The sequence below is a fragment of the Nerophis ophidion genome, linkage group LG26, assembly GCF_033978795.1.
Source record: "Nerophis ophidion isolate RoL-2023_Sa linkage group LG26, RoL_Noph_v1.0, whole genome shotgun sequence".
Lineage (NCBI taxonomy): Eukaryota > Metazoa > Chordata > Actinopteri > Syngnathiformes > Syngnathidae > Nerophis > Nerophis ophidion.
This window is the reverse complement of record NC_084636.1, coordinates 12,231,877-12,257,601: the sequence shown is the minus strand read 5'-3', so window position 1 is coordinate 12,257,601 and position 25,725 is coordinate 12,231,877. Positions and strand designations below refer to the sequence as shown.

Sequence of the window (25,725 nt, the reverse complement as noted above, 5' to 3'; positions counted from 1 at the left end):
TTAAATCATGTTTTCTTACGCAACGTCTGCCGCCTCCCCTGCATCTTGGGGTTCGTCAACAACAAACTTTGACAAAAATAAGGAGTGCAATCCATTTAGCGTGTCCGTCTCCTAGACAACGCAGAATACACTGCAAAAAGTCAGTGTTCAAAGAGAAGAGAAAAAAAATACCAAAAAATTAGGGGTATTTAATTTGAACTAAGCAAAACGATCTGCCAATAGAACAAGAAAATTTGCCTTCTCAAGACTTACGAAAATAATTAAAATTAGCTAACCTTAATGAATCCAAAAATACCTTAAAATACTGTATTTCCTTGAATTGCCGCCGGGGCGCTAATTGATTTAAGACATCTTCTCACTCCGGCATTTACCAAACGCATGCAGTAAATTTAGGCCTGCGCTTATAAATTTGAGAGTGATGTAAGGATACCATCATGAAATGCACATTTATTTAGAAAAATGTTATTATGGTCTTACCTTTACTTATAAATTAAGTCCATGCTCAGCTCCTTCTGATCAAAAGCATCGATAACTTGTTTATAGAAGTCTTCCTTATCTTTCTTCAGTTTTAAAAGTCTCTCTCTCGATGGAGATCTTCCCTTTGATTGAAAGTCCAGTTTAGAAAAGTGTTTTATTTTAGATATGTAATCCTCCATGTTAAAAGTGCAAGCAAGAGGAAAAATAAACGATCGCTGCTCACTCTTGCTGCTTGTTGTCACTTCTTCTGCAGCCGAGTAGTCACAAGAAGGATCACTAGCGCCCTCTACCACCAGGAGGCGGGAGTCATTTAATGACTCATATTTGACACACGCAGCTACGGTATATTAATAAAACATAGCTGCTTACTGTTCTTTTTAGCATATTCAATAACTCGGACCTTAAATCCTACTGAAGAGCTCTTAATCTTCTTCCCTTTATGCGATTTCAAATGATTGAAATCAATCTCCTCCATTTTGAAAACGATGTTAGGGGAAGTGTCACTCGTGACGTGACGAGTTTGACCCGGTGGAAATTCTAGGCACATGCTAATTATTTGGCGAAATGAGTTTGACCTGGCGGAATTTATAGACATTCACTAATAAAAATAATATTTTGCGAAACGAGTTTGACCCGGCGTTAATCTTGAGCCGGCGGTGAAGTGAATTGTGAATTATATTTATATAGCGCTTTTCTCAAGTGACTCAAAGCGCTTTACTTAGTGACACCCAATATCTAAGTTACATTCAAACCAGCGGTAATGCTAAGCATGCGCTAATTATTTAGCGAAACAAGTTTGACCCGGCAGTAATTCTAGGCAGGCTATATACCCGGCGGCAATTCAAGGAAATACGGTAAGTATATTCTCACTAATAACAAGTTCACTTTTCTTGGTAGAAAAAAAAAGAGACCTTTTTGCTCAGTATGTTGAGAAATATTCTTAAATGAAGTAAATGCTAGTGCCATTATCTTGACATAATAAGCGCTCAGCATTACATTTCTTGAAATCCGCAAACTTATACTAAAAACTAGTTTATTGTTCTTAATGGAAAGGCAACAAGGCAACCGCTTGTTACTCTCGGGGTCTACTAGCCGCTCAGGCAAATCATGTTGTCTAAAAATGCATTTTTCCATCGACAACATGACATCACCGCGCCAAGTGCGTGCTCTTTCAGTCAATTAGTCCGCATATATACAGCCTGGCCCCCGGCCGAAAAAATTTTTAACTGGAATTTTGAGGAATTCACCTGAATGTGCATGAACTATTTCTGTTCAAAATTGTTTGAAATGTTAAAATGTTTAAATATTAACTGTCAGTTTGTTGTACTGTGCCAACTGTACTACTTTATGAGTACGTATGTTCGATTGTTTCATTGAAAATAAAACAGTTTTAATTATGAGACACAAATGTGTCAAAATCCTGTTTTTTTTTCATGCTTGAAATTAGAAATCATTACGTTAAAAAAGTAGTTACTTAGATTTCAGTCTTTGTAGTGTACACGGTGATCATCAGAAAGCCCACAATGCTGCGAGATTAAATATCTCAAATAAAGGTGTTATTTGCTTATTTTCTGTATGATAAGCTCATTCTTCTCACTAAGCAGATTTTATGTTAGTGTTTTACTTGTTTTAAGGGTTTTAGTCCTAAATGATCTCAGTAAGATATTACAGCTTGTTGCTGAGAGTTGATGACCTATATTGAGTAAAACTTGCTTGAAACTGGAATATCAACTGATGCAAAGCTGTGTCATCAACACTCACAAGTATAAAACTACTTTTTTAAAGTAATAATTTCTTACTCAAGCATGAAAAAAAGTCATATTATGTCATGATAATGTCATGATCCGCTACTTGGATCATGTCATGTTTTGGTTAGTTTGTCTTCCTTAGTTCCTGGTGGCACTTCCTGTTTGTTCCGTTTCCTTAGCAACGCATTTGTGTCACCTGCCTTCTGTTTGTCACGCGCACCTGCTTTTTGATTATCTCCTGTATTTAAGCCTGCCCTTTTTGTTCCTTCGGTCTCGCAGTGTAATTTGCTTTTCATGCAACAGGTGACGTCGCTATCCCCGCTTGTGGTAAATACCGTTTGATACTTGTTAGCTTCCACACTATTCGTTTGTGTATTTCCCTAGCTCACATGCTAGCGTTTTTTTGTTCTTTCTAGCTCACATGCTAGTTCTGTTGTTTTTTGTCTATAGTGCCTTTGTGCCAGTTCTTTTTTTTTTTTTATAGTTTAAATAAATAATTTCCTACCTTTACGCTATGTCCATTCTCCGCTGCATCCACGAGAGAACGCAACCACACCACGATGCCAGCTAAGCGTCACAGATAATGGCACTAGCCTTTATTTATTTAAGAATATTTTTCAACATATTGAGCAAAAAGGTCTCTTTTTTTCTACCAAGAAAAGTGCACTTATTAGTGAGAATATACTTATTTTATGGTATTTTTGGGTTCATTGAGGATAGCTAATTTTACTTGTTTGGAAAGTCTTGGCCAGCCAAATTTTCTTGTTCTATTGGAAGATAATTTTGCCTAGTTTAAATAAAATACCCCTCATTTTTGTATTTTTCTTCCTTGTTTTTGAACACTGTCTTTTTGCAATGTGGGACACGAAAACGCAGATATATGACTAGGAATATTTTTCAATATATTGAGCAAAAAGGTCTAAAAAAATTTATACCAAAAAAAGTGCACTTGTGGGAGAAGAAGATGCAAATATGACTATTTAGCGCACCCTGCGTGATTTATCAGGACTAAAATTGCTGTGAGAAAGCAGCTCTGTCCTACGTATGCATGTCAACATATTAGAGTGTAGGTTGTGAGTTCAAACCCCAGCCGAGTCATACCAAAGACTATAAAAATGGGACCTATTACCTCCCTGCTTGACACTCAGCATCAAGGGTTGGAATTGGGGGTTGAATCACCAAAAATGATTCCCAGGCGCCGCCACCCCTGCTGCTCACTGCTCCCCTCACCTCCCAGGGGGGTGATCAAGGGTGATGAGTCAAATGCAGAAGGTAATTTCACCGCACGTAGTGTGTGTGCGACAATCATTGGTACTTTACTTAAATATGGACCGTATTAGACAGACATATTGTCTATTCAGCAGTATCCTTTTCTAATTTCATACCCGCTGGATGACTTAGGGGGCTGATTAAAACAAATTCAATTGATGCGTTTTGGTGTCTGTTGGCGTTTATTTATTAATTTTTTTTTAATTACGTGTTTTTTCGTATAAAAAAATTATAATTTTTGCACTCTGCTTTTTCTTGCATCTGGAACATACCTTTAAAGCACGTTAAAAAAATGTGGGTCCCGTAGTAGATGCACTGCAGGACTGCTTCTAAAATGCCCATAAATTTAGTACACAGTTGCGTGTTTTAAAACATAGAAAATGCAACAAGTAGGCGCATGATAACATGAATGCGCAGTAAATGAGTGTCTCCATGGCGACTGCAGGTAGTACATCCAAAAACCTCATTTAGATAAGACGGTCTGCACCAGTTATCAATTGTACACGCAGACATACACGGCCACTTATAGTACACGTTATTTTATTTTTTGCACGCTGTTTAGCGTGTGGTATTTGGATCTTAGTAGATCAGGCCCTAAGTCTGCCTTAATTGTGTGGATGTTGTTGTGTGCCACTGCCAATGATGCCCTGGCATTACCTCAAAGCGCTAAGTACACGTTGCCCTGACTTGTTGTGACGCTCTCGAAATCCTTTCTCACTTCCCCAGGAAAAGGGCCGACGGTGGCGAGTATACCTGAGGACATCCGCGGGCAGCTTCATGGCGGCCAGGGTGACGTGGGTGAGGCTGAAGGCGGAGCTGAAGAACTGACGGAACAGCGGCAGCGTGTCCTTCCCTTTTCTGTCGGATGGAACAGCGACAAGGAACGGTGGGTGAGGAGAGGGGAAAAATGGAGGGTGACGAGAGTGGCCGCCCGGGTGTTGTTGACACGCCGAGTGCGGAGAACAGCCAATAAGTGACGTCCGAATATTCATGTTAAAACACAGAGAAAGAAATACTGCGTATTCGTACTGCCTACTCCAGCGTTTTTCAACCTTTTTTGAGCCAAGGCACATTTTTGGAGTCATCATATTTTAGTGGCTTTTTCTCTTTTTTTTGGTATTTTCCTGTTGCAGTTTCATGTCTTCCTTTGAGCGATATTCCCCGCATCTACTTTGTTTTGGCAATCAAAGATATTTCAGTTGTTTTCATCCTTCTTTGTGGGGACATTGTTGCTTGTCATGTCATATTCGGATGTACTTGGTGGACGCCGTCTTTGTTCCACAGTAAATCTTTGCTGTCGTCCAGCATTCTGGTTTTGTTTACTTTGTAGCCAGGTCAGTTGTAGTTTCGTTCCGCATAGCCTTCTCTAAGCTTCAATGCCTTTTCTTAGGAGTACTCGCCTTTTGTTTATTTTTGGTTTAAGCATTAGACACCTTTTAACCTGCACCCTGCCTCCCGCTGTTTCCGATATTTACAAAGCAATTAGCTACCGGCCGCCACCTACTGAGATGGAAGGGTATTACTCTGCTACGAGCTTTAGATAGCACCGACACTCAACAACAAGACATCGTTTGCAGACTATAATTACTGGTTTGCAAAAATATTTTGAACCTAAATAGTTGAAATTAGATCATCTCCCATTGCACACCAGACCGTATCTCACGGCCGCGGCACAGTGGTTGAAAAACACTGGCCTACTCGGTGGGTGTATCAATCTAAATATAGACATGTCGATGCCAAGGTCGGTATTGGTATTGTTTGGTACTGTTTGGTTGGTCTTATAGCAGAGGTTCTTAACCTTTTTGACCTCGGGGGCCAACTTTTCCACTACAGAGGGGCCCGTAACCCCACTCAAATATTAACACTGAGTTAGAAATATTACTGATAATTTCAATCATGTTCAATAATTATATCTATTTATTTAACAAATACACCTTAGCCTTAATTCGGGCTGAAGAGAAAAATAAAGACAAAAAATACATTCACTATTACGGTATTTTCCGGACTATAAGGCGCACTTAAAATCGTTTCGTTTTCTCAGAAATTGACAGTGCACCTTCAAACCCGGTGCGCCTAATGTAAGGAATAATTCTGGTTGTGCTTACCGACCTCGAAACAATTTTATTTGGTACATGGTGTAATAAGTGTGACCAGTGGATGGCAGTCGCACATAATAGATACGTTTACGTCAGGTTTGCCCCTGACAGTTTGGCTATGTTAGTTTTTTCCTCTGCATTTGTCTTTGTTACTGTCAGCACTCTTATATTGGTAATTTCCTGATTTTCTCCCAGAGTGCTTTTTCCCCTCAGCTGTGGCTGATTGGCACCTGACCACACCTGGTGTTAATTTATACCTGCTTTCTCCTCCAGTCAGTGCTGGATTATTGTCTTTAATGCTTGTCGTAGAACCTGTAGCTGTTTGCAGCGTGCTGTCTTTTTGTTGCTAGTTCCTGTTTGCTGGATCCTGTTTTCCAGTTTGGCTGTTCCTTGTTCCTGGTTTGTGTTTTTCTTTTTTTCATTTTTAAAGATTAAATCATATTTTCCTGCACAATGCCTGCCGCTTTCTCTTCATCTTTGGGTTCGTCACCAACAACTTGTGAGAGTGTAGACTTGAAATGTTAGATAATATCGACCGATAAATGCTTTATATCGGAAATTAACGGTATCGGTTTGAAAAAGTAAAATTTATGACTTTTTAAAACGCCGCTGTACAGAGTGGTACACGGACGTAGGGAGAAGTACAGAGCGCCAACAAACCTTAAAGGCACTGCCTTTGCATGCCGGCACAATCACATAATATCCACGCCTTTTCACACGCACAAGTGAATGCAATGCATACTTGATCAACAGCCATACAGGTCACACTGAGGGTGGCCGTATAAACAACTTTAACAATATAAAAAATATGCGCCACACTGTGAACCCACACCAAACAAGAATGACAAACACATTTCGGGAGAACATCCGCACCGTAACATAACAAACACAACAGAACAAATACCCAGAAGCCCTTGCAGCACTAACTCTTCTGGGACGCTACAATATACAACTCCCCGCTACCACTTACCCCCCCACCTCAACTTCCTCATGCTCTCTAAGGGAGAGCATGTCCCAAATTCCAAGCTGCTGTTTTGAGGCATGTTAAAAAAATAATGCACTTTGTGACTTCAATAATAAATATGGCAGTTTGTTTTCCATAACTTGAGTTGATTTATTTTGGAAAACCTTGTTACATTGTTTAATGCATCCGGCGGGGCATCACAACAAAATTAGGCATAATAATGTGTTAATTCCATGACTGTATATATCGGTATCGGTTGATATCGGAATCGGTAATTAAGAGTTAGACAAAATTGGAATACTGGATATCGGCAAAAAAGCCATTTTAACATTGCTAGCAAACTGAAGTTGTCTTTATTTTTTACTTAAAGTACGTAGATATACGTACTTTAATAGCATGTTAGCATTAATTAGCTTGCAGTCGTGCACTGACCAAATATGAAGTGAATTATATTTATATAGCGCTTTTCTCTAGAGACTCAAAGCGCTTTACATAGTGAAACCCAATATCTAAGTTACATTTAAACCAGTGTGTGTGGCACTGGGAGCAGGTGGGTAAACTATCTTGCCCAAGAATACAACGGCAGTGACAAGGTTGGTAGAAGGTGGGGATTGATACAGGAACCCTCAGATGGCTGGCACGACCACTCTCCCAACCGCGCTAGGCCTGATTTGCACTCCAACAACTCAATAACATCAACAAAGCACACCTTTGTGCATTCACGCACAGCATAAAAAGTTTGGTGGACAAAAAACGAGACAAAGAAAGAGTGGACGATTTTACATGTAAACAAACTATCGCGTCACAGTCCACACTATGGTGAGTTCACGAACCGCCGGAATTAGTAGGACGAAACGACGTTCACCAAATACTGTCATACGCACAAACATATTAAAAAGTGGCCTTTCTAACAATTGGGAAGGTTTGTGTCTTTTTGTCCTCAAACAAAAGGCACACTAAAACAAAAAAGGTAACACTTTAGCATGGGGAACATATTCTAAGTGAGAAAGACTTCATTTAGAGTTATTTGGACATTAGGGGAACATATAAGGGTTAGTTAGGGCAGGGGTCGGCAACCCAAAATGTTGAAAGAGCCATATTGGACCAAAAATGCAAAAACAAATCCGTTTGGAGCCGCAAAAAATTAAAAGCCATATTACATACAGATAGTGTTTCATGAGATATAAATTGTCTAATGAGGACCTAAAGGAAACTAAATGAGCTAAAATATACCAACAAATGAGGCGTGATGATGGAATATGTACATACAGCTAGCCTAAATAGCATGTTAGCATCATTTAGCTTGCAGTCATGCAGTGACCAAATATGTCTGATGAACACTTCACACAAGTCAATAACATCAACAAAACTCACCTTTGTGCATTCATGCACAACATTAAAAGTTTGGTGGAAAAAATGAGACGGAAAAAGAAGTGGCATAAAACACGTCTTAGAAAGTCGGAGAAAGTTATACATGTAAACAAAATACGGTGAGTTCGAGGACCGCCAAAATTAGTAGGACAAAACGGCGCTCGCCAAATACTCAAATCAGTGAAGCATGTTTATTAAAACAGTCTGCTTTATAGCAATTAGGGAGGTTTGTGTCATGTTTGTCCTCCTACAGAAACTATATTAAAACAAAAAATATGTTTTTTTTTACCTCCTCATTTTTTTCCGTTTTTCATATATTTTTTAAAAAGCTCCACAGTAGGGGTCACCAACCTTTTTGAAGCCAAGAGCTACTTCTTGGGTACTGATTAATGCGAAGGGCTACCAGTTTGATACACACTTAAATAAATTGCCAGAAATAGCCAATTTGCTCAATTTAACTTTAATAAATAATTATGTATGTATATATATATATATATATATATATATATATATATATATATATATATATATAAATGGGTATTTCTGTCTGTCATTCCGTCGTACATTTTTTTTCCTTATACGGAAGGTTTTTGGTCGAGAATAAATGATGAAAAAAACACTTAATTGAACAGTTTAAAAGAGGAGAAAACAGCAAAAAAATTACATTTTGATACATAGTTTATCTTCAATTTCGACTCTTTAAAATTCAAAACTCAACCAAAAAAAAAAAAGAAAAACTAGCTAATTTGAATCTTTTTGAAAATATAAAAAAAATTATTTATGGAATATCATTAGTAATTTTTCCTGATTTAGATTAATTATAAAATTTTGATGACATGTTTTAAATAGGTTAAAATCCAATCTGCAAGTTGTTAGAATATATATCAAATTGGACCAAGCCATATTTCTAACAAACACAAATCATTATTTCTTCTAGATTTTCCAGAATAACAATTTTAAAAGAAATTCAAAAGACTTTGAAATAAGTTTTTAATTTGATTCTAAAAATTTTCTAGATTTGCCAGAATAATTTTTAAAAATTTTAATCATAAATTTGAAGAAATATTTCACCAATATTCCTAGTCGAAAAAACAGAAGCTAAAATGAAGAATTAAATTAAAATGTATTTATTATTCTTTACAATAAAAAGACAAAATTTACTTGAACATTGATTTAAATTGTCAGGAAAGAAGAGGAAGGAATTTAAAAGGTAAAAAGGTATATGTGTTTAAAAATCCTAAAATCCTTTTTAAGGTTGTTTTTTTCCCCTAAAATTGTCTTTCTGAAAGTTATAAGAAGCAAAGTAAAAAAATAAATGAATTTATTTAAACAAGTAAAGACCAAGTCTTTAAAATATTTTCTTGGATTTTCCAATTCTATTTGAGTTTTGTCTCTCTTAGAATCAAAAATATCGAGCAAAGCGAGACCAGCTTGCTAGTAAATAAATAAAATTGAAAAAAATAGAGGCAGCTTACTGGTAAGTGCTGCTATTTGAGCTATTTTTTAGAACAGGTCATCGGGCGACTCATCTGGTCCTTACGGGCGACTTGGTGCCCGCGGGCACCGCGTTGGTGACCCCTGCTGTAAACTACGGTGAGTTCAAGGACCGCCAAAATTAGTAAGACAAAACAGCGCCCGCCAAATACTCGAATCAGTGAAGCATGTTTAATATAAACTGTGTGCTTTATAACAATTAGAGAGGTTTGTGTCATGTTTGTCCTCCTACAGAAACAATATCAAAACAAAAAATATGTTTTTTTCCCCTCATTTTTTTCCATTTTTCATTAATTTTTGAAAAAGTTCCACAGAGTCACTGGGGTGGCGCTAAAGAGCCGCAGGTTGCCGGGTTAGGGTTACTAATAAGCAATAATTCTCAAGTTAATGAGGGAAGACACTTAGTTAATTGCTTACTGGTTGTATAATAAGGCCATGCAGAATAAGGCATAAATAAGTACTTAATAATGACTAGTTAACGAGACAATATGTTACTAATTTGCATGTTAATAAGCAACTAATTAATGGTGCATATGTCTTCCCCATACTAAAGTGTTATAAAAAAAAAACATATTTTCCCTCTATACTTTTTCCATTTTAAAGCCTTTTTTAAAAAATGCTCCAGAAAGCCACCAGGGCGGCGCTAAAGATCTAAAGACGTCAGCTTGTCTTCTTTTACCTCAACATTTACAGCCAGCCTTTCTCCTCTCATACCCCCGTGTTAATTTTCTGACAAATGTTACTTGTCATGTCTGTGTGATTATGGTTTGTTTTTTGGACACTCAGTTCTTGTTTTTGCACTTTCTGGTTTGTTTTGTTACCATGACAACTCATTAGTTTCACCTGTCCTCATGCCTTGCACCTGTTTTCACTGATTATGTCACTGCTATTTAAGCTTTCTTTTTCTGTTCTTCGTCCTGGCAACATCACCTCCTTCTCACGTCTACCACCTGCTACGCACCTTTCAATGATCCATGTCCTGTTCTCGTTTTGTTCCAAGTAATTTTTTTCTCATTATTCATGCCACAGTGCAAGTGTTTTGTTTCGTGTTTATAGTTAATTGCCTTTGTGCTAGTCTTTTGTTTCACAGCCCAATTTTTGTACCGGCATTGTGCGCGCCTTTTGTTTGTTCCTGTTTTTAGTTATAGTATACAGAAAAAATATGTACCTTCCTTCACGCCTTGCTCGCGCCAACTTTCCTTTGCCTCGTAAAAACAATTCACGTCCAAGTCCAAGTCGTGACATTACTGAACTTTTGCGCCGCGAAGTTGGACTTACAAAATCCCCTACACACCCCCCAGCCAAACTTTATTTTTGCAAACCGCCTCTTTTTGACTAACCTGTGTGAGAAGGAATTTTTGGAAAGATTCAGGAAGGCGAGATCAGCGCAGCACCCCCTCAGAAGAGCCCCGAATAGCTGCATGAGACAGGGGAGGTGGAAACGGTTAATCCCACACGACGGATGCGTTCCTTTTTGAAAGCACCGCCATGAACGCCTTACCGAGTCCACAGAGCAATCTGTGCCCGACAGGTCCAAATGTACCAAGCAGTTGGGCTGCGACAGGAAGAGATACAAGTTCTGCAAACACACACACACACACACACACACACACACACACACACACACACACACACACACACACGTGCAGACGTCATACGGAGAATCTGAATGAAACTGATTTGCAGGTTGCGCTGCATGCGCTTCCTCACCGAGGCGTCGTCGCCTGACAGGATGCCCGGGTTCTTGCTCAGGTCCAGGTGCAGGAGGGAGTTGGAGTACTGGTCACTGGAGTTCAGAGCCAGAGAGAGCGACATCAACCCTGAAGGACAAAGTAGATGATTGCAATGTTTTACTCAACTCCCATCTAAGTTTATGGGTCTTTATTAAATATGGGAAATGCAACCGATGAAAAACATTTTATCTCAGGGGTGTCAAAGTCAAGAGACCGAAGACCAGATTTGGCAAGCCAATGAATTACGTATGGACCCCGGGATGGTATTTGATTAGTATTAGAACCGGCACGCAGGCCACAGTCACCTGCTGCTGTATCGCTTGCACCAATACTCCATCAGTGTTGGCGCTAGGAATTTTCAAAATAAGGGTCCCAGAGACCCATCAAGTCATAAAAATGGGGTCCCACAGTATATTTGTCATGTCTCAGCCTTACTGCCCCACTCGATCCCTAAGATCAGCCGATCAGCTGCTACTGACGGTCCCTGACACAAGGCTGAAGCTTAGAGGTGACAGAGCTTTTGCTGCTGCTGCTCCCAAGCTCTGGAACGACCTACCTCTGAGTGTTAGACAAGCCTCCTCTCTTCCTGTTTTTAAATCTCTCTTAAAAACATACTTTTATTCCTTGGCTTTTAACACTAAGTGATATCCATCCTGCAATGGCGCCCCATTATACACCTGCTGTGAACCTGTTTTTATGTTTTATTTATTTATTTGTTATCATGTTCTGTTTGTGTTGTGTGGTTTGCTCGGTCCTCGTATTATCTTTTAACCTGTCCGTTGTACAGCACTTGGGCTACCCCTGTGGTAAATTTTAAATGTGCTTTATAAATAAATAAAGTTGATTTGATGTCTTTGTGATAACGTTTTGTTTAGTTATGTTCTGTTGGTTTAAGACTCTTTTTTTTTAGTTCCTGTTTATGCTCCCTTGTTTAGTTACCATGACGACCAATTAGTTCACCTGATTCACTTGAACTCACGCACCTGATTTATTTGGACTCACGCACCTGTCAATAATCAGGTCACTATAATTTAAGCTTGTAGTTGCCAGGCAGTCGGTCTTGCGTCATTGTACTCTGTACTCTACACTCTGTTTCATGTCATAGTTCATGCTGCCCTGCTCACGTCACCACAAGTAAGTTTTGGTTTATTAACGCCACAGTTAGTGTCTTTCGTTTTTATGTCCATAGTTCTGCATGTGGGCTAGTTTTTGTTTTTTTAGCCAAGTTTATTCTCCGCCTGGTGCGCGCCTTTTGTTTGCACTTTTTCATAGTAATAGATTAAACATGTCTTTACCTTCACGCCATGTCCGGTCCAGTTCCTTTGCGTTCCGGTAAAACAAACCACACCATAGTCCACGTTTTGACACGTTTTGTGTCCCCCTTTTTTTTTTTAACCGTTTTGAAAACAAATGATAAATACATGCATTATCCTGTTATATCTCACATTTTATATTGTATTTTAGAAAAAAGGTTATCAGAAACGTTACTTAATTCATTAAAAAAATTATACAAAATGCATATGTAAATGTATTTTTTTTCTATATTTTTATTGTAATATTTCCAGAATGTTTGTCAAAGTGAGACAAAGAAAACAATCAGAAATTGTCTTTATTTTTTAGTTCTAATGCCATGATTTTTAATAGTATGTAGCCCCTGAGCTAAAATGAGTTTGACTCTGTGTTTTTGACAGTTTAAGAACATAATACAATATTTAAACAATTCCTTTTTTCAATGACATACAGTTTGATCAAAACAAAGTCAATAGCACACAATAAATAAACAAAATCCGAAACTACCATAGACTGTACTGCACTGAAAGTCCTCCTGTGGCCAGAAAAGTATTCCCTTAGTCCCTATGTGTCAAAGTCAACGCCCGGGATGATATTTGATTAATATTAGAAACCGGCCCGCAGGCCACAGCCGCCTGCTGCTGTTTTGCTTGTACTAAAACTCCATCAGTTTTGGTGCTTGGAATTTTCAAAATGAGGTCCCAGGGACCCCATCAAGTCATAAAAATGGGGTACCAAAGTAAATTTTGGGGGTCCCACTTTTTTTTTGTAAGCGTTTTGAAAACAAATGATAAATGTATGTATTGTCCTGTTATATCTCACATTCTATAATGTGTTTTGGAAAAAAAAGTTGTCATAAACGTTACTTCCTTCATTAAAAAAAATAATACCGCTGCTCACAAAAATATCAGTATCGGGACAACACTAATGTCTTCTGAAGCATTTTTTCCACAAGCCATAGCTGCAAAAAAAATGCTGCTTTAGATGCTGTGTTTCCCCATTATCCTGTCCTACCCTTCTGCTTCTTTGTTCAGATTTACTTTACAAAAGAGAGGTGTAGTATACCTCTCTTGTTGCCTTATTTGTATTTGACTTTATTAAATATATGTATATTATCATTTGGTGCTAAAGTAAAGTCTTAACAAGCTACTACGCTTCGTACTCCCTCTGCCTCTGTCAGCACGTCTCTGCAGCACCCAGCATTGTCCCGCCCACACAACCTGATTGGTTACACGCAGAGCGGTGACAGCCAATCAGCAGTGAGTATTCAGAGCGCATGGAGTCGGTGCTCATGGTAGAGGCAGGCAGAGAGGAGAGACGGTGCGGGTTAGCAGAAAGGTGTTTAGCAGGTGACTATAATCCAATCCGATACTTTATTTGTGTAGCACATTTAAACAACATAAATATTTCCAAAGTGCTGCACAACAATATAAAAAACAATGTTCAAATATCCTTAGTTCCACCAATGACTGAATAAAAAATAAAACCAATATAAAAATAAATACCACACCTACTCAGTGGCCTAGTGGTTAGAGCGTCCGCCCTGAGATCGGTAGGTGGTAAGTTCAAACCCCAGCCAAGTCATACCAAAGACTATAAAAATGGGACCCTTTAGCTCCTTGCTTGGCACTCAGCATTAAGGGTTGGAATTGGGGGTTGAATCACCAAGAATGATTCCCGGGCGCGGCACAGCTGCTGCCCACTGCTCCCCTCACCTCCCAGGGGGTGATGTAGAGAATAATTTCGCCACATCTAGTATGTGTGTGACAATCATTGGTACTTTACTTAAATATGGACCGTATTAGACAGACATATTGTCTACTCATTTAACTTAAATATGATTAAAAACTATTTTAAAGGGTAAAACCAATTAAAACAGTAATTAGAAGTCAACATTTTAAAAAACACAGAGGACCACACAACTCACGTAGTGTTAAAAGCCAAAGAATAAAAGTGCATAATGCAGCGAACTCTCCCCAAATGATAATAAACACTCCCAAGTCAACTACTAGTAACATCACTATGAGCCCGTTGACGTTCTAGAACAGTGGTTCTTAACCAGGGTTCGGTGAGTCGGCCTCAGGGGTTCGGCAGAGGTCAAAACACACCCGACTCTTCGTGTAAATACAAACTTCTCCCTTTTGGCATATTATGGGTACGGCAACAGCTGATTGATTTGCAGGTGTGTAATTTGTTGTGAGTTTATGTACTGTCTTAGTTTTGTTGTTTGAACAAGGTGATGTTCATGCACGGTTCATTTTGTGCACCAGTAAAAAAAATATGGTAGCACTTTAGTATGGGGAACATATTCACCATTAATTAGTTGCTTTTTAACATGCAAATTAGTAACATATTGGCTCCTAACTAGTCATTAGGTACTAATTAATGCCTTATTTGGCGTGGCCTTATTATAACCATAACCCTAACCAAATAACTCTAAATTAAGTCTTTGTCACTTAAAATATGTTCTCCTCGTGTCCAAAAAACTCTAAATTAAGTCTTTGTTACTTAGAATATGTCACGCCTATGGTTCATGTTTTGTTTTGGTCATGCTATGTTTACTTTTTTGATTTTGGACATTTAGTTCTGTCTTGGCACTTCCTGGTTTGTTTTCGTCTCCATGCCAACTCATTAGTTTTCACCTGTCACGTCCCTGTTCTCAGCCTCACACCTGTTTTCACTAATGATCATAGCTATTTAAGTCACTCTTTTTCTTGTCTTCGTCCTGGGATCTTCACACACGCTACCCATGCTGCACCTCATTCACGCCCTCGATTATCTGCTTCGTCCATTTTGTCCACGTAAGTTTTTGTTATTCATGCCACTGCGCAAGTGTTTTTGTTTCATGTTTGTAGTTTATAGCCTTTGTGCTAGTCTTTTGTTTCATAGCCCAGTTTTTTGTGCCGCCATTGTGCGCGCTTTTTGTTGGTTCCTGTTTTTAGTTTTAGTGTTAAAATAAAGATGTCTTTACCTTCACGCCGTTTCCACTCCATTCGCTTTGCACCTCGGGAAAACAGTCCAAGCCTGACAGAATATGTTCCCCATACTAAAGTGTTACTAAAAACATACAACTTTGTCTTGTATTTGAAATAAAAAAACATTTTATTTTTCACTACAGAAGGGTTCGGTGAATGCGCATAGGAAACTGGTGGGGTTCAGTACCTCCAACAAGGTTAAGAACCACTGTTCTAGAAATATAAGCGGAAGCTCAGCTCGCTCGCAGTCCTAGAGGTAACTGTTATATATATATATATATCGAGATATATATCGTTTATTGTCATTCAGCATACGGAGCGGAAAACACAACCGAAAATTGTAGGGTTTTTCATGCGACGATGCCGGCCTACTTCACTGCAGTCTGTAGTCTATGGCTCCCAGGCAGTGATAAGATGGACACGTGACGGTGGCACACACCCTGCCCCCTTCGCCCTGGAGAGAAACTGTAACCAATTTTTACTCCTTGTCCTTGTTGATTGGTATGGAGCCGCGGTCCTAGAGGTAACTGTTATATATATATATATATCGAGATATATATCGTATATTGTCATTCAGCATACGGAGCGGAAAACACAACCGAAAATTGTAGGCTTTTTCATGCGACGAAGCCGGCCTACTTCACCGCAGTCTGTAGTCTATGGCCCCCAGGCAGTGATAAGATGGAGATGTCTTGGTGGCACACACCCTGCCCCCTTCCCCCTGGAGAGAAACTGTAACCAATTTGTACTCCTTGTTGATTGGTATGGAGCCGCAGTCCTAGAGGTAACTGTTATATATATATATATATATATATATATATATATATATCGAGATATATATCGTATATTGTCATTCAGCAGACGGAGCGGAAAACACAACCGAAAATTGTAGGCTTTTTCATGCGACGAAGCCGGCCTACTTCACCGCAGTCTGTAGTCTATGGCTCCCAGGCAGTGATAAGATGGACACGTGATGGTGGCACACACCCTTCGCCCTGGAGAGAAACTGTAACCAATTTTTACTCCTTGTCCTTGTTGATTGGTATAGAGCCGCAGTCCTAGAGGTAACTGTTATATATATATATATATATATATATATATATATATATATCTATATCGTATATTGTCATTCAGCATACGGAGCGGAAAACACAACCGAAAATTGTAGGGTTTTTCATGCGACGAAGCCGGCCTACTTCACTGTAGTCTATGGCCCCCAGGCAGTGAAAAGATGGAGACGTCTTGGAGGCACACACCCTGCCCCCTTCCCCCTGGAGAGAAACTGTAACCAATTTGTACTCCTTGTTGATTGGTATGGAGCCGCAGTCCTAGAGGTAACTATATATATATATATATATATATATATATCGTATATTGTCATTCAGCAGACGGAGAGGAAAACACAACCGAAAATTGTAGGCTTTTTCATGCGACGAAGCCGGCCTACTTCACCGCAGTCTGTAGTCTATGGCCCCAAGGCAGTGATAAGATAGAGACGTCTTGGTGGCACACACCATGCCCCCTACCCCCTGGAGAGAAACTGTAACCAATTTGTACTCCTTGTCCTTGTTGATTGGTATGGAGCCGCAGGATATCACTCCCAAAAAAAACAAAAAACAGCGGGAGCGTCATTTGGACAAACCTTTGGAGGTGAGCGAGGTCTTGGAGAGGTTGAGGAGGCGTAGACCCTTGCTGAGGCGACACATCTGCTGGATGAGGTTAGCCATGCCTGCAGCCAGAAGGTGAGAGGACATTTCTACAAAATGTCGTGGAGAGTTGCATCCTGCTCAGCCTGTCACACGTTCACACCCACACCCACAGTCACAGTCACACGCTGGAGGTCGACATGCGGGCTGAAAGTCGGCTCATCAGGCGTAATTAGCACTTTGACACCAGCACTAGTGCTTCCTTGTAGTCTCATCTGACATTGTTTCCTCTCATCTTCTTACCTTGGTTGTCCAGAGAGTTATGGGCCAGGTTGAGTGAATGGATGACAGAGGCGGGGTTCTCGGAGAGAGCGGCCGACATCTTCTGTGGGAAGTCTCTGCAGAGGCAACATGGTTATGGTCTCACTAAATGCAAGACATTGGCTTTTGTGTATTTTTTTGTACTTAATTTTTATTGCCGTTTTTAGAAGGATATTTTTGTGTTTCTTAATTATTTTTTTTAACTTAGTTCTATTGGAGTTTTTTTTTTAAGGCCTACTGAAACCCACTACTACCGACCACGCAGTCTGCTAGTTTATATATCAATGATGAAATATTAACATTGCAACACATGCCAATACGGCTTTTTTAGTTTACTAAATTACAATTTTAAATTTCCCGCGGAGTTTCTTGTAGAAAACGTCGCGGAATGATGACGTGTGTTTGTGACGTTATTGGTTGGATCAGCACCACTCACGGCTAAAAGTCGTCTCTTTTCATCGCATAATTGCACAGTGATTTGGACATCTGTGTTGCTGAATCTTTTGCAATTTGTTCAATTAATAATGGAGACGTCAAAGAAGAATGCTGTTGGTGGAAAGCGGTGTATTGCAGCTCCCTTTAGCACCGAGACACAGCCGGTGTTTCTTTGTCTGTTGTAAAGCTTTAACACAGAGCGGTCAAGCGAACATGTTTCTTTACGTCAACCAGCATGTGTTTGGATGGAAAAATTGTGAAATATATCTTATCGGAGACATCAGTGGATTATGCGTCGTCCTGCAGCTGTGAGCTTGGCTCCTCTGCTTCTCTCTGAGACGCTGGCTTGTTCACCGCAGCCATCCGGCTTTGAGGTATGTCTTTACAATCTCACTAAAACACTATTAAAACAATAAGCAGATAAGGGATCTTCCAGAATTATCCTAGTAAATGTGTCTATAAACATCTGAAATGCTCACACTGCCGCCGCTTTTTATTTTACTACATTTTTTTTCTAGTCCTTCACTATCAATATCTTCATCCACAAATCTTTCATCCTGGCTCAAATTAATGGGGAAATCGTCGCTTTCTCGCTCCGAATCGCTCTAGCTGCTGGTGGCCATGATTGTAAACAATGTGAGGATGTGAGGAGCCCTCACACCGGTGGCGTCACGCACACATACTTCCGGTAAAGGCAAGGCTTTTTTATTAGCGGCCAAAAGTTGCAAACTTTATCGTGGATGTTCTCTACTGAATCATTTCAGCAAAAATATGGCAATATCGCGAAATGATCAAGTATGACACATAGAATGGACCTGCTGTCTCCGTTTGAATAAGAAAATCTCATTTCAGTAGGCCTTTAAACAAATGTGAGACTTGTGCATTATTTTATTTTTATTTATTTTTTTAGTTAATTTTATTGGAATTTTTAGAAGGAACAAATGAAAGACTTGTGTGTACTTCTTTTTATTTTAACTTATTTTTATCGGAGTTTTTATACGGAACACATGTAAGACTTTTGTGTATTTTTTTTTAACTTTCTTTTATTGTAATAAAAAACAAAGATATGACTTTTGTGTATTTCTTCTTTTAAACTTAATTTTAATTGGAGTTTTTAGGAGGGAAAATATACAACTTTTGTGTATTTTTGTATTTGTTTTACTTTTATTGCAGTTTTTAGGAGGAATAAATATAAGATATTTATGTTTTTCTTAATTTTTTATACATATATATATATATATATATATATATATATATATATATATATATATATATATATATATATGCGTGTGTGTAAATGGGGCACTTTTTGTCTGTATTGCATATTTGTTGCTGCACCGGTGGCGGTTAAAGAACTTTTAATATATTTACCGATTGTTCACAGCCTTTCAATTTTATATATATATACAGTCTTTCAATTTTGACAGAAAAAATGCATATTTTATACTTAAATATTATTTAATCAAGCCAATTATATTATGAAGTGAATTATATTTATATAGCGCTTTTTCTCTAGTGACTCAAAGCGCTTTATATAGTGAAACCCAATATCAAATTTTTACATTTAAACCAGTGTGGGTGGCACTGGGAGCAGGTGGGTAAAGTGTCTTGCCCAAAGACACACCAGTGACTAGGATGGCAGAAGCAGGGATCGAACCTGCAACCCTCAAGTTGCTGGCACGTCCGCTCTACCAACCGAGCTATACCGCCCCAAGGTGTATCAACAAAGTATCGAGCAAAGACTGTGAATACTTGTGACATTTTTGTTATTTATTTTCAGTAAATTTGCAAAAATAAAAAAACATTCTCGTTATGGGGTATTGTGTGTAGAATTTTAAGGAAAAAATGAGTTTATTTCATTTGGAAATAAGGCTGTAATCTACAAAATGTATGTATACAATTATATACTGTATTGCAAAACTATTTCTGTGAGATAAAAACAATTAGTTAAATCTCTGCTTGTCACCTTTATGTTTTTAAAGCAAGTTATACATTAAAAAATCTAATAAATAAATGCAATCTATTAATCATGATTAATCACAGGTTATTACCCGCATGCATAATGTCAATTAATAAAAAAAAAAAACACCCATTACTGCAATGTGGCCCTCAAAGAAAATGAGTTTGACACCCTTGATGTAGAACAACAACAACAACAAAAAGTCTTTCATTCTTACGATTTTAACCCGGCGTTCTCCAGGGTGATTTCCTCCAGGCTGGAGGATTTGCTGACCGTGTGCAGGACCTGCTCCGTGACCTCTGACCCCTGACACCGATCAACAGAGAGCAGGTCAGTTTGCCCCTCCCAAAAAAAAAACGCGCTGCAGCGTAACTGGCTTACCAATCGCAGGTCTTTGCAGTAGAGCTTCGTGAACCAGGTGTTGTACGCCACCGACGCCACGATCACCGCCAAGTCCCTGCAGGCGACAACCATCAGGTAAACCCGGAGGCACCTTTTGAAGTTCGGCGGATCCACGCATTTTCCCTTTTGAAACTTTAAATGACTTATTAGTGATCGTAATCTTACAATTCGCTTCGATTTAACGCAGAATCGATTCGACACAATTCTCCAATCAAACCAGTTCTCACAATATATAATTTGGGATGAAAAATGTTTATAAGAAAACATTTTTGAATAAGGTAAAAAAAACTCCTATTGATGTATTTGAAAAAATATATAATTAAAAAAATGATGTACCCTGCCTTAGGCTCCAGCACCCCCCCCCACGACTCCAAAAGGGACAAGCGGTAGAAAATGGATGTATGGATATTTTTGTAAATAAGGAAACAATTTGCATGTACTGTGCATCCAGAAAGTATTCACAGCGCTGCAGTTTTTCCCCAAATTTTTATGTTACAGCATTACTCCATTTTGTCCTCAAAATTCCACACACAATACCCCATAATATCAATGTATTTTTATTTTTTTTAATTTCAACTGTATTAAAACAAACAAAAAAAAAACACATGTACATAAGTATTCACAGCCTTTGCTCATTACTTTGTTGGCGCACCTTTGGCAGCAATTACCGCCTCGAGTCTTTTTGAAAACGATGCCACAAGCTTGGCACACCTATATTTCGTCCGTTTTGTCCATTCTTCTTTGCACCACCTCTCAAGCTCCATTTGTTCAGATGTGAAGCGTTGTTTCATTTTTTTTATTTTTTTATCCAGGATATGTCAGGCTTGCCACTGACAGTTTGTTTGTGTTTTAGTTTTTCCTCGGTGCGTGTTTAGTACTTCCTGTTTTTAGTTCCCGTCTGCGCTCTTATTTTGTCTGTTTCCAGTTTTTTTTCCATGTGCGCTGTTTCCCCTCAGCTGCTGCTGATTGGCACCTGGCCACACCTGGTGTCAATCAGCCCGCTCCTATTTGTACCTGCTTTGTCTTCCAGTCAGGGCTGGATTATTGTCGATGTCACATCCGTATTGTCGCTCTTGTCGTTGCTACATGTCATGTATTGTCGCTCCTGTCGTGTCGTGTCGTGTCGTATCTTTGCAGCGTAGTGGTAAGCTACATTTCGTTAGATGTTTGTAGCTTACTGGTTTTTGTTCCCTGCTTCCAATTTGTCTTTATGCAACACGTAACGACTTCTGTTCCCGGTTCTGTTCATGCTAGCCTCCATGCTAAGCCCTATTTGTTTTTGCTACTTTCCATGCTAAGCTCCTTTTATTTTCTAGCTCCCATGCTAGCTCTCTTAGTTATGTACCCGCCTCGTGCGCACTTTGTGTTTGTACCCGTTTGTTTTGTTTTGTTTTAGTGTGTCAATTAAATCATGTTTTCTCACTCCATGCCTGCCTCCATCTCTGCATCTTGGGGTTCGTCACAAACGGAATAGCTCAGTTGGTAGAGCGGCCGTGTCAGCAACTTAAGGGTTGCAGGTTCGATACCCGCTTCCGCCATCCTAGTCACTGCCGTTGTGTCCTTGGGCAAGACACTTTACCCACCTGCTCCCAGTGCCACCCACACTGGTTTAAATGTAAAAATTAGATATTGGGGTTCACTCTGTAAAGCGCTTTGAGTCATTGGAGAAAAAGCGCTATATAAATATAATTCACTTCACAACTAACTCTGACAGGATGAAAACCAACTGACACTGTCTTGACACGGGACGGCTGTGCCAGCAACCTGAGGGCTCCTGGTTCAATCCCCACCTTCTACCGTCCTAGTCACGTCCGTTGTGTCCTTGAGCGAGACACTTGACCCTTGCTCCTGATGGGTCCTGGTTAGTGCCTTGCATGGCAGCTCCTGCCATCAGTGTGTGAATTGGTGAATGTGGAAATAGTGTCAAAGTGCTTGAAAAAAAGCTAGAAAAAGCGAGGTACGACACATTTACCATTCACAGTTGCTACCAAAGGTGAAGTGAAGTGAGTGATATTTATATAGCGCTTTTTCTCCAGTGACTCAAAGCGCTTTACAAATCTAAGTTACCATTAAACCAGTGTGATAGGCACCGGGAGCATGTGGGTAAAGTGTCTTGCCCAAGGACACAATGGCGTTGACTAGGGTGGCGGAAGTGGGGATCGAACCTGGAACCCTCAAGTTGCTCTACCAACCGAGCTATACCACCCCAAGGTGTATCAACAAAGTATCGAGCAAAGGCTGTGAATACTTGTGACATTTTTGTTATTTATTTTCAGTAAATTTGCAAAAATAAAAAAATAAACATTCTCATTATAGGGTATTGTGTGTAGAATTTTAAGGAAAACATGAGTTTATTACATTTTGAAATAAGGCTGTAATCTAACAAAATGTGGAAAAAGTAAAGCTGTAAATACTTTCCGGATGCAATGTAAGACTGTTTTTGTTTTTTAGCACACGATTATTTACTAAAATTCTCGTTAAAAAATAAGGTGTTTTTTTTGGTAATATAATAATAGAAAGTGAGTACTGTCATGTTTTGTTATTGTCTAAAAATGACTTTAAAACGTGTTTAATGACATTATTTGCAGGCTGAAAATAAATCCCAGCCAATAGCGCCGTCTCACATGTCAATTTACTCAACATTTTCCAGCAGGAAGATAAAAGTGACTTAAACTTGTAGTAAAAATCATTATTCATGTTTGTTAACATTTGTTTTGGGTAGGATTGCTACCAGAATACGATAAATATGTTACTAATGTTGCCTAGGATTTATAGACTGACACAGGCTTTGAAAAATGTGTCATGAAGGCAATGTAGCGTCCGAGCTAGCACAGATAAAGAACGTCCATACACAGTGTGAAGCCGCTTCCAAGTTATGAATCCTGTTCTCCACGGAGACAAATACATCACGACTCTTACAAGTAGTGTTATCACTGAATCGCTACACATGTGACACATCGAGCAGGAGAAGGCAATAAGTTATGCTAACTTCTCCAGATTTTTCACCCGATTCAAACTTCAAACTGGAAATCGCGGCCTTTCCCTTGACAAATTCCGAAAAATTCACAGATTTCCCGGAATTCCATGTTTTCCGGGACATTGTTCCCCATTCAAAATGAATTGGCCATTTTTCAATATTCCACCATTTCCACATTTTTCTGTCGATTCAAACCATTCCACCTTCGACACATTCCACCATCCTGGAAACTTAAACTACTTTTTTCCCCAAGTGCATAAAAAATTCCAGGATTTTACAGAAGTCCTGGTTTTCCAAAGCCCTATTTCCACCATTTTTCCTGGTGACTACTCCTTTCACATTTTTCAACGCATTTCAACTGTTCTACCGTCAAAACATTCCTCTTAATCAGGACAAAAAACGAACTTGAAAAAGTCCGGGATTTACCAGAATTCCTGGTTTTCCAAAGCCCAATTTTCACCCTTTTTCCTGGCGACTACTCATTTTACATTTTTCAACGCATTTCAACCGTTGTACCATCAAAACATTCCTCTTAATCAGGACAAAAAACGAACTTGAAAAATTCCGGGATTTACCAGAATTCCTGGTTTTCCAAAACTCTATTTCCACCCTTCTTCTTGGCGACTACTCCTTTTACATTTCAACCGTTGTACCCTTAAAACTTTCCTCTTAATCAGGACAAAAAACGAACTTGAAAAATTCCAGGATTTACCAGAATTCCTGATTTTCCGAAGCCCTATTTTCACCCTTTTTCCTGGCGACTACTCCTTTCACATTTTTCAACGCATTTCAACCGTTGTACCATCAAAACATTCCTCTTAATCAGGACAAAAAACAAACTTGAAAAATTCCAGGATTTTCCAGAATTCCTGGTTTTCCAAAGCCCTATTTCCACCCTTTTTCCTGGTGACTACTCCTTTTACATTTTTCAACACATTTCAACCGTTGTACCATCAAAACATTCCTCTTAATCAGGACAAAAAACAAACTGGAAAGATTCCAGGATTTACCAGAATTCCTGGTTTTCCAAAGCCCTGTTTTCACCCTTTTTTTGGCGACTACTCCTTTCACATTTTTCAACGCATTCCAACCGTTCTACCGTCAAAACATTCCTCTTAATCCGGACAAAAAACGAACTTAAAAAATTCCAGGATTTACCAGAATCCCTGGTTTTCCAAAACCCTATTTCCACCCTTTTTCTTGGCGACTACTCCTTTCACATTTTTCAACGCATTTCAACCGTTGTACCATCAAAACATTCCTCTTAATCAGGACAAAAAACGAACTTGAAAAATTCCAGGATTTTCCAGAATTCCTGGTTTTCCAAAGCCCTATTTTCACCATTTTTCTTGGCAACTACTCCTTTCACATTTTTCAACGCATTCCAACCGTTCTACCGTCAAAACATTCCTCTTAATCCGGACAAAAAACGAACTTAAAAAATTCCAGGATTTACCAGAATTCCTGGTTTTCCAAAACCCTATTTCCACCCTTTTTCTTGGCGACTACTCCTTTCACATTTTTCAACGCATTTCAAACGTTGTACCATCAAAACATTCCTCTTAATCAGGACAAAAAACAAACTGGAAAAATTCCAGGATTTACCAGAATTCCTGGTTTTCCAAAGCCCTATTTTCACCCTTTTTTTGGTGACTACTCCTTTCACATTTTTCAACGCATTCCAACCGTTCTACCGTCAAAACATTCCTCTTAATCCGGACAAAAAACGAACTTGAAAAATTCCAGGATTTTCCAGAATTCCTGGTTTTCCAAAGCCCTATTTTCACCATTTTTCTTGGCAACTACTCCTTTCACATTTTTCAACGCATTTCAACCGTTGTACCATCAAAACATTCCTCTTAATCAGGACAAAAAACGAACTTGAAAAATTCCAGGATTTTCCAGAATTCCTGGTTTTCCAAAGCCCTATTTCCACCCTTTTTCCTGGCGACTACTCCTTTTACATTTCAACCGTTGTACCCTTAAAACATTCCTCTTAATCAGGACAAAAAACGAACTTGAAAAATTCCAGGATTTTCCAGAATTCCTGGTTTTCGAAAGCCCTATTTCCACCCTTTTTCCTGGGGACTACTCCTTTTACATTTTTCAACGCATTCCAACCGTTCTACCGTCAAAACATTCCTCTTAATCCGGACAAAAAACGAACTTAAAAAATTCCAGGATTTACCTGAATTCCTGATTTTCCAAAACCCTATTTCCACCCTTTTTCTTGACGACTACTCCTTTCACATTTTTAAACGCATTTCAACCGTTGTACCATCAAAACATTCCTCTTAATCAGGACAAAAAACGAACTTGAAAAATTCCAGGATTTTCCAGAATTCCTGGTTTTCCAAAGCCCTATTTTCACCATTTTTCTTGGCAACTACTCCTTTCACATTTTTCAACGCATTCCAACCGTTCTACCGTCAAAACATTCCTCTTAATCGGGACAAAAAAACGAACTGGAAAAATTCCAGGATTTTCCAGAATTCCTGGTTTTCCAAAGCCCTATTTCCAACCTTTTTCCTGGCGACTACTCCTTTCACATTTTTCAAGGCATTCCA

At 39.0% G+C, this 25,725-nt stretch overlaps 1 protein-coding gene across 1 annotated transcript in view; it reads right to left on the bottom strand.

Annotated features, from left to right (window-relative positions):
* Positions 1-25,725, bottom strand: part of LOC133543538 (capping protein, Arp2/3 and myosin-I linker protein 3-like) — a 111,678-nt gene that overhangs the window by 44,010 nt on the left and 41,943 nt on the right. Inside the window, 8 exon segments of the mRNA XM_061888151.1 lie at positions 4,248-4,352; positions 10,760-10,836; positions 10,921-10,998; positions 11,130-11,239; positions 17,060-17,146; positions 17,367-17,461; positions 19,997-20,085; positions 20,161-20,236. Of these exon segments, the coding sequence (XP_061744135.1) occupies positions 4,248-4,352; positions 10,760-10,836; positions 10,921-10,998; positions 11,130-11,239; positions 17,060-17,146; positions 17,367-17,461; positions 19,997-20,085; positions 20,161-20,236 (717 nt within the window).